This window comes from Plodia interpunctella, chromosome 7, assembly GCF_027563975.2.
Source record: "Plodia interpunctella isolate USDA-ARS_2022_Savannah chromosome 7, ilPloInte3.2, whole genome shotgun sequence".
NCBI lineage: Eukaryota > Metazoa > Arthropoda > Insecta > Lepidoptera > Pyralidae > Plodia > Plodia interpunctella.
This window is the reverse complement of record NC_071300.1, coordinates 4,541,169-4,554,154: the sequence shown is the minus strand read 5'-3', so window position 1 is coordinate 4,554,154 and position 12,986 is coordinate 4,541,169. Positions and strand designations below refer to the sequence as shown.

Genomic DNA, 12,986 nt, shown 5'->3' with positions numbered 1-12,986 from the left:
GATGGTGAAAGCTACCATTCGACCGCCTCTCTCGTGTCCTTCCAATGTCGACACCTGAATCGGACGCTATCAAAGCTAAATTATTTAGTAATCTACAACGACGTTCTTCCATAATAATGACGTTTCTTTCAATCTCACTTTCAATTGAATTTGTATAGTTACTACATAAAATAAATCAATAAACAAACTGAATGCCACCAAAACTAGTTTAATCAGACCAATAGTTAATTATATTAGTCGCAGCAATGGCGGGCAAATTCTGCTATTATGTAACAATTACTACAGATTTCGAAAGCATACGGATATCCGTTGAAGTTCAAAAAGGTGACGACTAACTATCGATTCATGCCATGCTCTAGAAGTTACGACAACTGTGTTATATGTAAGAAGCAAAAAACACAAAAGAATAAATAAAAAGGAGTAGCAACTCTAGTTGGTAGATCTGATAACGCAATTAAATGTAAACAAGCACTTAAAGCAGATGCCCATGTAGGATTGCTTCTCCTTGAAGTTCTCTGAATATTGACAGCCTTCATTAAGTGGCTTCTGTGTCTATTTACAAACGCACTTTACGTATGAAAATTCTAACCGCGTGCGCTCTTCATTTAAAAACGCTATTTCAACGCGTAGTGCAGACAGTTGAACAATAAGGAACGCGACATATTCCGAACAATGGTTGTAGATACGATAAGAATCCGCAATTCGCTACTGACGTTCTTTTCGCGTTCGTCAAGAGCGCCCATTGTCGCGGCCGCTGCGATCATTGCCAGCTTTATAGAACACGCATATTCAGGTGCCTTAAGTGGGTCGATGACCGCCGCTACATTCTTTTCAACATTGAAAATATTTGAATTTCCCCGCAACAATTATCCTGTAAGAGTTCGCAAGAGTTTACACAGATAAAGTATATCTTCGAACCACGTCACAGAATATTTATTATTCAAATCCCAGGTAATGTATTATATGCTATGAGCAAATATTACGCAACTCAAACTGCAAATAAATCTATATCCGCACACGGTATCACTACCATAAACGTGCCAAAAATCAAACAGGCGTGTCCTGTTGCCAACAGCGGTTTGGTACACACGGCGAGTATGGTAAGTAAGAAAACAGAGTATTCCGAAAAAATACACAATACATATGTATTTAGTTCTCTATACAAACATGATATATTTATTAGATCTCAACACGGGGCAAAGTTTACTGCGAAAAGTATATTTTGACGAGATACAACAAAAATGGAGTTCGAAGAAATATTTGAACATGCCATCGTACAACATCCTCTTCCGAAATGAAGACTGATGACGATCGAAAATAAGTTTAACTCAAAACAATCTTCTGCATATTCTTTTCGAGTCGGAAACTAGACAATAATCTCCCCATTTGTCCAACTAAATCATAAAGTTCGATGAAGCTATGCTGTTCCTCCACGTAAGAAAATATACAAGCACGCAATTTCAATTTACAACAAGTAGACAGTTATTAAATATGTAGTTGCTACAATTACCATCGGGTAAATCCCGGGTTCATCTCTTTAGTAGTCTGAACTTATTCTGCACTTAATTTAATTTTGACATTTTCCTCGTACGGAAGATAAATACTGCAAGAATTTCTTTGTTTTGCAATTTGATATTCATCTCACATAAACAAAGGTCATATCCACGCTCACAAATTAACGAATAATGATATCCCTTCCTCTTTTTATTCCAATTAAGTCTAAAGCGCGGTAGAATATTAAAATGAGATGGTCTCGCGGTTATGATAATACTTACGAAAATCGCCTTGACCAGACTAATGTGTACAATAGCTATAACAAATATATTCATTTAAAGTTGGAAATATTTCTCAATAATCGTGTTTCAGGTATTACTGCTGCGTTGTTTGTGTTGGCACGTGGAAGAGTCATAAACTCCATATTCCAAGATGTCACATGTCATACGCTCTCGTGTAACAATCGACATTTTACTTTCAAATTCATAAACTGCCGACAAATTATTTCATAGTAATCAATGAATCATTTATTTCATTGTGGGTCACAGGTTAATAAAATAAAGTAAGACATTATATAGTTATTACTAGTGATTAAGATAATTATAAGTAATGTGTTTGATTTTGCGATATTTGGGTAGTTTATTGAATATCAGAGGCAAAATACTAAAGATGCTGTCTCTTGACAATGTCATTTATACAGACAATGAACAAAGTTCCAACACCGTTCCTTTGGTTGTCAAAATTAGACTCATGAAATACTACTCTTGCAATACGAATAAAAAATGAAAACTGAACGAATTCGTAGTCATATGTTGGATCGCAATATTGTTTCATAGTGAAAATAAGGGAAAGTTTATGGATAGCCTTATTGAAGCAGTTACACAGTCCACCGACGTGTTAACAGCCGTTAATTAACGTAGCCATGGAACCTTCATGACTATGCCGACTATAATTTAACTCCCACATAAAATAGTAAGTGGATCATGCCAGCAAGTGTATAATACACGAAATATAATACTGCTCTGTAACAGGTAAACATAGAAATAAAAACGAGACGGCATCAAAGTGTGAGACCTCAGGGCACTTTCACCAGGGGTCGTCCGGCTTTCGGCCTCCGAGAGGTATGTGAGGCGCGTCCGAGACTCGCCGGCACTCTCCATCGACACTACATGTATAGTAAACAGAAACTGATTCTGACAACGCCCTGTCTCGCTTCTTCACATGGCCAGTGAAAGGAACCGTACTGCTCGGACACTTGAAGATCAGCCTCTGTAATCCATGACAACTCAGCCAAGAAGCAGTGACGATACGGACTACTTCCCACAGATAGTGTTATTCTGTTGTTAACTCAATATGTCAGGCCAATAACCGTGAACGGCTTAGTAACTTGGAAACATAGATGAGCGTTTAAATTTAATTAAGAATACGTGGAAATGTTTCAAGAGAAATGTGTCACGGATCCACTATTACATAAAATATAGCTTTCTATGAGCGAAAACGAAATTAAATATGGTCAACAGCGCTGTTCTGAAATCAATATTTGTATGGCAAATGGGTAAATACGCCTTCGTAAATTAACGCTTGAACCAGTACTAGTAAAAGATTTATAGTGAATATCACTTATCTGCCCCGTGGTCTCGGTTCCAACCATGGCTGTGTTTCTGTCCGTCTGTCTCTGTGTCTCCGTCTGTCCGTATTTGTCCAATGGTGTTGTATTTATTTCGTGTTGACTGCTGCTCCCCATCTGCTGATTATATACTACAGCCCACATCTTTTACTAGATGTATGAGATATAACCTGTTTGTGCTACATTCAGTGCCAAAATTAATTTTAATTAAAAACCAGACGTTAGATATAAGCATATTGAGATGCGAAAAAATAATATTCATATGAACGTAATCTGTACAGATCATATTCGATTCGAACACTATACAAAAATAATTGCATGTATATTAAATTACGTTATATATGGCATTAAATCTTGGAATTAAAAGAAAGTTTGTTGGCTTATGGCTAAGAAGCGAACATGGCGGTCTTGCGAGTAGGGTTGCCATCTCTTTTGAACAAAACTAAAAGTTCTTTCGCTTAATCTGTTATTTACTTTATGGCAAAGCTTCATAAAACGTGTATACCCTGATTGGATGACAACATTGATTTGCCAAGTTATTTTTTCAGGTTCTATACCACAAAAGATAAAAATATTATCCGTCTGTCAACACCACTCTTCCCGAAGATCTTTTCTCTTAAACTTGCAAATTCGTGGACTTATCATCAAAAGATTTACTCACATTTTACCGAAACCTCATTGCGAGATTCGAACTCACACTTGACCGGTTTTTATACATGTAAGTTTTTCTATTTTGATTTTCTATTCCGAATTGAATGTTTTGAAATACCTACTATTTTTCCCATAACAAAAGCTGGCAACCCTACTTGCGAGAGCCAGGGAACGACTTCAATGAACCGCGGCTTGAATGGCGTGATCTTAACCCAGATATTTCGCGTCCGCCGCAAATACCACTGACAAACGTTCTGACGATCTCCAATTTGGGTTACAAGTGTTTATTACATACATAAATACTACAGAGGTGCTATCTGAACTGAAGTAAGGTTTTACATACTACTATCACACGTAAAAAAATTAAGGCAGACATATAAGTGATTTTGTGTTCTGATTCTGAATAACATCAAAGCTGATGGGCAAAAACTATCGAATTACTAAGCTAATAGAGTTGACATTCAATTCTCGTGCATATGTCTAGAAAACAATTTTGAGACATCATCATTGATTCAGAAAATATTTTAGGGTTTAGCTTGCTCTGTGTATCTACACAGAGCAAGCTAAACCCTTGGCTTGACTTGTCGCAAATCACTAGTAAATAGACCTCAAGACTGTATGTAAAAGTAACACACTCTAAAAATCAAACTAAACAATCGAAACGAAGAGAGAAACATTGTAGAGATCGAAGGTCAAAATCGACCAAATTCCAAAAATATAGTTTTTATTTGAATAACTCGTTATAACCGTACATTCATCTCGTAGCAACAGTCATAATAAATTTGCGCTTCTTATTCCAGTAGCCTATTTGCACTTTCAATCAGCCTCGTCATCGAGTCTACCTCATCGGCATATTAAGTGCCCAATTGTCGTATCCCAATACGATAACGTTCTTCAAGATACATGAATGTAAGCGCGATACTAAGCGATAGGACTTTGTCTAACTATATAACGCCAACATATTTAAGAACTAGCCGGTTACCATAACGAAATGTAAAAAGGTTGTATGTGCGTCGAAATCAAACCAACTTTGAGGCAATGTTGCGCTAAAAAGACGTCGTGATTATTCACATCACATTCGGAATTTCCTAATAGAGATTATATTGTAATCCGTTTATTAGTAATATTAATGGATGGCCTTGAAATAATTCAACGGACAAGTTTGACAGGTATGTGGACACCATTGACAAAGTACATAATTAGCGATTAGCCAGTATTTTAAGAGAAGGGACCGTGTTGTTTTACCCATTATTTGTTCCAGCAAAGTCTACAGGTATTCAGTGCCGTCTACGCGTCTATGACACCCTTGGTATAGAAGGCGTCCATTGGCCGCGGTGACCACTTCCTACCACTTGGGAAGTAAAATAAAAAAAGTATTGTATTGATGATTGATGATCTATTTAAATCATAATAGATTATTTATTTACACATATGTATAAACCAAAACATTTAGTTTGTTTCAAAGGCGGGGAGACCATAAAAGCAAAGGCAAGATAAGGGGTTGTTTTTACCCACAAAAGATCTATTATATAAATTGAAGCAATATCCTATCGCAATATAATATCAAAATATATATTAACCTCTCGACAAATGTATAGGCTCTCTTACGACGAATCCTTAAACTACTACAGACCACCTGACACCATAAATTCGAAACAGGTTATTTTATTACACAACGTATTATATAATAATTGAAAACCAATGAACCCAAAACGGGTATATCCTTCATCATAATTATAAATTCACATAGAAACAAAATCCGGTATATACAAAGGTCTACTAAGATGACATATAATATGACATCACGTAATCTAGGAAAAGCTCTTGATGGTATAAGACATATTTACACACGCGTTTCATTTTCTTACGCGAATATCAAACAGTATTTATTACCTCGCACAAGAGTCAGTTCGTCGGTACACAAACTATTAAATCGCTGCATAATATATCTAAGGGAAAACTTATTAGAAGATACTATAACTTGATTGCTTCCAAAGAACTAGACTAGAATAGCATCTAGCATAGACAATAATTTTCAAGATGACGCCATCGCAAGGACAGTAGAAAACGAAGGTCGTCGTGTCTCATCTCATGCTATGTGCCTAGATTGCGTAATGGTGTAATAATCTGATTACCTTCTTGTGGTTCCAGAGCACGTTGACGGAGGGCTTTCCGCGGCGGAAGTCGCTCTGGTCGATGACGTCATCGTGGATCAGTGACGCCGAGTGGATCATCTCGCTGATCATCGCCACCTGTCGTTGTGACGGCAGCAACGCACTGACAGACAAACAAATATAAATACATACAATTAAAAAAATATATCGCCTTAGTATTAGAGTCTTGGTTAATAAAAAGGCTTTGGGATAGGCTCTTTTTGTTGAATCAGAACTGGGAATTCTCGTTGAAGAAACTTAAAACTAAATAGCTTTTCTGTATCAATATAATAGCTTTCATGTCGATACACTGCACACAGTAGTTTTAGGCTTAAGGCCTTGGACATTTTTATTCTACCAAAAACTAAAATAGATTGCACGTTTTATTTGTTCAGAATTTAGTTGATATTGCAAACAAACACAATCTGATTAGGCACTAACTGAATCAATTGGCTCAGATAAGGAAACGCTATCTACACATGTTCAATTGAACCAATTCCGAATCATTTTGATATCGAATGGATCGAGTACTTAAATGATAAGCGACTTGTGTTTATAATTAACCTGTGATAGTGATATATTTTATAGCAACAGGGAAACCAGTTGCTTACAATTGTTACATTTTGTAAATTAAATTACACAAGACGTAGAATGATCTTCTCCACGAATCCGTGACAACTGCTTGAAAATCCGTGAAGTGTTCGAGTTTATTTTTAACAGACGCAACCGCGGGACACTCATGAACTACTCTTACTTATGAACTAATTGAATAACTGTAAAAATACATAATTACTTCTCGCGTGTATGTAACCTTAAGAAACGTTTAACTAAATGATTAAATAAACCAATATAAGCACATTGGTTTATTTAACCATTTAGTTAAACGTTCATTCAATTCCTGGGTTATTAAGCAATAACCCAGGAATTTTACACTACATTTTTGCGCAATCATGTTAACAAAAATTTACGGTTGTTTTTCTTTTTTTACTGATTCAACAGCCTTGAATGACATATGTTAAACGATTAACACGTGCTTATAAGAAATACTTCAGCATGTATTGTAATCACACAGCTATTCGAAATAGCAAAATTATGACACTATATCTAAAATACTCGCGGTACAATGACTCAGCAAGAAAAATATTGGCAATCTGTTGCAACTATTGGAAGTGTATATAGCCTTCACGATGAGTAGCCCTGCCAAAGATGAAACTACACGAAGACAACAAGAAAATAATTTTGAGTATCTATTTCAAAATTTTGTTCTATATACACCAAAATCAAAAACTTCACTTATACTTGAAATTCTTAAGAATAACGTGAAAAATAAATGCGTTAAAACAACAGTTCGTTGGTTAAAAACAATAATTCTAAAGCCACTTTAAATTAATACAATCCATTTGTGGTTCGGACGTATAGAAATGGAAATCGTTGTTCGAACATGTTACGATTCGATTGCAGGCATACAAATAAAAAAGTATTCTCTTTTTTGGACAGAGTCTATAATTAATGTTAGTAACAATGTTATTAAATCTATGTTAGTAACTTATTTAACTTGAGTCCAGTGTTTAAGTACGGGCCCATCCACCCTGCCATATAGTGAAAAATAATGAATAAACTCGCTTATCTAAATACATTCATCGCATTTTATTTAAAATATTCTTTGCGTGTAAGGGTCTGTCTACGGCATATCTTAATGGACACGTGCGTGATCCTACAAGTCAATAAGATTATTTACTATTCATTTATTAAAATTAAGTCGATATACTTTAGCACATGTGGGTTTTCCACAAGCATTCCTAAAAGACGTGTTAAATATATTTTTAAATCATTATACTACTATGGTGTTATAGTAATTTTAACATGATATAAAGGTCTGCATTTATTATTATTACCTTTGAAATTTTAGTTTCAATTTGACCTTTGACATAATGATTCTGAATCACAGCGAAACGTGACAAACATTAAGAGGTTGATTTTGAAAAGAAACACTCCTCCAAGGTTCCAACGAGACATTGAACTATCGAGCGTGTGGTCTGATGACCGACACCGCAATCTCCAATTATTGCTAAACATAAATTGAGCAATACTCTTCATTCAGGTACAAGCATGATACACAATATTGGGCAGTTTACTTTTTTTTCTTTCATGTTAACTTTACTATTAAATCGTCTGTTCGTTTCTATTAAAATAACTCTATCCTTATTGTTACAGCACATTTGATTCCTAAAACAAAAATACTTCCACTAACCTTTTATTACTTTGGTAAGCACATAATTATATTTGTAAATAGACGAATTACAAAATGAGCCTTGTACAAATTGAACTTTACATAAACCGCACACCAACCATGACAAATAATGTACATTTTAGTAGTGAAGAAACTAATGTGAATACAGGCACTTAACTATTAAATCACGACGTAATTTAATGATTTTGAATCAGGTCATGATTTCAGAATTTTAACCTTCGTTGAAAAAATCTCCAATTAGTGGCAAAATTGCATGAAAATCCGTTCATTTGATTAAGAATTCATCGAGTTCAGGTAGAGACGCATCATCCATTATTATCAGTCATTTAAACGTCCCCACTGCTGGAGCACAGGCCTTCCTTATGGATGGATGGGACATGAACCACGACGGGGTCCCATAGCGGATTGGCGGGTTTTAACAAATGCAAATACAGCAATGCCATCCGGAATAACTCGAGATAAAACATTTTTAGTCACCCACCCAATGACCGACCATTGTGAGAGAGATAGAGACGCGGTAAGAGAATTTGTTTTAAAATAAAATATGTCTTGTCACGCGACTTCGTTCTTTTTTCCATGGAAATTTCCATGAATTTTCATGAATTTCCATGGAAAAGTATATACATTATTCAGCATGACTTTTTAAAATCGGACCCGTAATCTCATAAACTATCAGCAAAAAAAGTCTCAACTACATCAAGTATAGATGAACAATAATTTGAACTTACCTATTTTCACCATAAACGTGGTAGTTGACTGCCCTTGCCATCAGAATAGCAACCATGGGCCTGAGAGCCTTGCCTTGCCCGTCGAAGTAGTATGTAGCTATGGTGTTCAGTTCACTCTGGTTCGTGTTCTTCTCCAGTTCCTGTTGGCCAGATACACTACAGTCTAGTTTAATCTTTATCATTATTTATTTAGATATTTGCATAAAAATAAAATAATTGCAGTTTTTAACAAGCGGCAAGTGCGTTTCCAATTCTTCATCGAATACGACTATAATATGTTTTAAAACTAGTATACAAATATAGCCTCTGCCCAGCAGAGGGATACTTGAATAGGCCATTTAATAAAAATGTATATTTTTATATATTATAAACTCTTATTAAGATTTCTGTGTTTGTAAACACATAGACGATTGAATATAAGTCTGTGATTGGACCCTAAACACGCGTGGCCCGACACGCACTTGGCCAGTTATTTCATATTAGAAAATTACTTAATAATTTTATGTAATCTGACGACATAAAACTTTACCTTAACTTATGAAATTCAAATAATTTAATACCAATATAAGTATTTCAAGTAAGCCTTGCCCAACAGGTTATACGAGTCGAAAATTGTTACGAAACTAAACTTGATATTCTGTTCTAAGACAATTATTTCATTCGTTATAAAGAATAGTACTTAGTTGTAAATAAATTCAATATTAGTCGTTGTTTAAACCTTCGATTTACAATTCTACTGTCATAAATATTTGCCCCGATTGCTACTAATAGCCATAATCAAGTCATGCTACGAGATTTCATTTGTAGACGTCGCCGCTACGAAAACGCTACGCCCCAGTGCTACGACTGCGCCTACGACAACGGCAGACAGAACGTAGATTGAAACTATTTATTCCCTTATTTTGATAGCATGGGAATATATTTTTATGTTGTTATATAATACCCAAGTATAGGGTGGCAACTATGCCATCAAGTCAAATAAGATACTTTTCCCATGTGTCAAAAATAACAATGGGGCTTGTATGACAGTGGGTAGAAGAGAAGTCACAAATGTTGGAATAAAAAAACGTTTTAATTATATATTACTATACAACATTTATATTCAAATTAGATCTGGTTGCCTTAAATTATGCAGTTAATTAAATTATGCAGTTTGCCACTAACGTCAGTGTTTTTATAGTGTATTAATTTGTAAGCAGCTGTAGTAAATACAAACTAGTTAATCTATGTAAACATAAGAATGTTTGCCTGCAATTAGACGTACAAATCTAAAATTAATCACTGTATTTATTTTATTTGAACGATAGTATAAAATAGTATGATTATAAATGTGTGATTTACTTTCTTCGTCGATGTTTTCATAAATCCATCTGTCCACCCATCTGCTTTCGAAGAAAACTTTAATCTACTGAACATATTCATTGCATTTTGAAATATGTAGTTTGACCTCTACATCGCAAACAATGCATCTCAGAAATCATATTGTGAAAATTTTGTCTCATTGTTGGACCAATTTTATTGTATGGAGATAAAGGACAGGATGCACAATTCACGTAATTGTAGATACTAATGTCTATCTAAACTACAAACCTAATTTTAAAATACAAAATGTACATTATTATATTTATCACGGATCTAATAATCCACAGTTATGTTCTGGCGAATAAATTATTTTAAATAAAAAACAAATTATCTAACAACACATATCATTAGATCAACTTTAATATTTATTAGCAACCACTTGATAGTCCGCCTCCGTAAATAACACTTTCAATGTACGAACATGTAAGGTCATCAAGGTAAATACTATTGTTTTATTAGCCATTATACAGGCACCGAAAACTACCTAATATAGGTAAATTCTTTTTTTTTATATAAAAAAATAATTAAAATTAGTTTATGCCAGCAGTAACTTTGACTATCGTGTGCATTTTTTTTCTAAAATAAAAACATAGGGAAGTGCGAGGGGGATTAGTAAGACGCTACTAATAGTGCCATACTGTTGTACTATACTTGGGATAACAAGGTATTTTTGTTACATATTAAGTTGTCTTTTCAAATGTCCATTTTCAGAAAATCATAACAGAAAACAAAATAAAATACATTCAGCCAAACAATTAAATTACGTGTGAAAATACTCTTCCTCACAGTTCCCCTTCAGAATAGCAAGGTCCTTATTGTTAGTATATATCAACTATTTTATTATGTATAATAAATACTGCTCTATCATTATTTAAGTAGTATCAAACACACGTAGCATCAACGAAGCCGATTGCGAAACTCGAGGCCGTCTAGTTCAATGATCGGTTGGTATTTAAGAAGTTCCAGTATACGTTCCCGGCTACATAATGATCATAAGTAAATTATTTTATTATCACATATTTTATGATCATATGAAATTGAATGGTCAGGTGGAATCTTGAAACTCAATTTTGGGGCAGATATCTTCAACTCCTTGAGCTGAAATTTTGTACACACGTTTAGTTTGGATGACTATACATTATTATGATAAACATGACCAGATGGCGCACCCAGAAACGACTCCCGACGAGGGAACTCCTCATCGGTTTACTACATGGACATGATTTTTTAAAATCACGCATTGAATGAAATAACATATCTCTAACAACAATAAAATACTGTGTAAAAATGTGTGTAAAATAACTTAATATAGTTCATATTCGAAAAGTGTTGATATAAATAGATATTGCGGCATGTGTACTGACAGATGCCGCAATATGCCCGTTTATACCACAATTGCCTATATCGGTCAATGTCTGACAAAAGCAGACTCACTTACAATGTGGTTTCATTGACCGGACGTTATTAGATTGTAGGATATTCGTAATAACAGTGCCTAAGAAAAACAATTTTTGAGTTAAGTACGCCCTTTAACCTTAACTCATAGAAAATATTTAATTTCATTTTCTTTAAAAAGCTATAATTGAAAATAGTAAAAAAATACGTATTACTTTGCAGCAATGAATGGAAATATTACATACAAAATGTAATATTGATCATTATTTCAAAGTACTTAATTTAAAAAAAATCTTCTGACATAACAAATATAATGATAAAATTTCCGTAATGATGTAGGCATGTAATATATCTATAGATCGAAATGTAACAGTACTATTTGTGGAGCAAGGTCGTGTCAAATACATTGTCACAAATGCCGCTTCATAGAAAAAGCGCTAATTTCTATTAGTGATGTATGAATAATAACGCGTCAATGACGCATTACAAAACTTCATTCGCGTATTGTGTAAAGTGCAATTGTTGACTATTTATAAAATAAATATGTTTAAAGACATAACGTGAAGACATTTGTTGTACAAATGTTATGTCTTTAAACAATACTTTGTTCTTTTGATATAATTATTAATAAGGAATTAAATTCGGAGCATTGACTTTTCTTTCTTTCCTATATTATGGCTTCATCATTCGATAAAACGATGATTTTAAAGTCGGACAAAGACCAAACACCATGAGAAATAACGTATAATTAAATTTATTGCAGATGTAAATTTCCGCATTATACGTTAATTACGCGTAAACAAAGAAAACTTTAAACAGACTTCCTAAACTATCAAAATAAGGTCAGATGCATGGAACCATATAAAATCTATAACAAAAAAATGTACATATTTTGGATACGGATAAATTACGGAAGACACTTTAGCTATTTCTATATATGATAAATCTAAAGACACTTCAAATTAACTAATTTATCCCCCAAGTTTTTCAAGAATTTGTTTCAAGAATTTGTTTCAAGAATGTGACGTCACTGTTTCTTGTGGAAGGAAACACATCAGTGGACATAGCGCGGTACTGGAAAGAAGGTCAATGTTTAAGTTTCACGCGGTTTCACGCAGCGCACTTTCATTGCTAAGCCTACGCAATAAATACCATCATTACGCCATAAACATTGGTGAAAAAAATGGAATTTATAGAAAATGATGGGTATACAACGAGTACTTATTTGAAAGTGCATCTAAAGTACGTAAATTAAAAATATAGTAGTGAACGTGAATAAAGTTACTAATGCATTTTTATCTTTATTAAATACCGTTCTACGTATT

General features: G+C 34.2%; 1 protein-coding gene across 1 annotated transcript in view; it reads right to left on the bottom strand.

Moving 5' to 3' along the window:
• The window catches only part of qless, a 39,495-nt gene that overhangs the window by 11,953 nt on the left and 14,556 nt on the right, over positions 1 to 12,986 (bottom strand). The window contains exons 3-4 of the mRNA XM_053747666.1: positions 8,905 to 9,044; positions 5,908 to 6,049 (exon numbers count right to left, since the gene is read on the bottom strand). Coding sequence (XP_053603641.1) covers positions 5,908 to 6,049; positions 8,905 to 9,044 — 282 coding nt within the window. The remainder of the gene's footprint in view (positions 1 to 5,907; positions 6,050 to 8,904; positions 9,045 to 12,986) is intronic.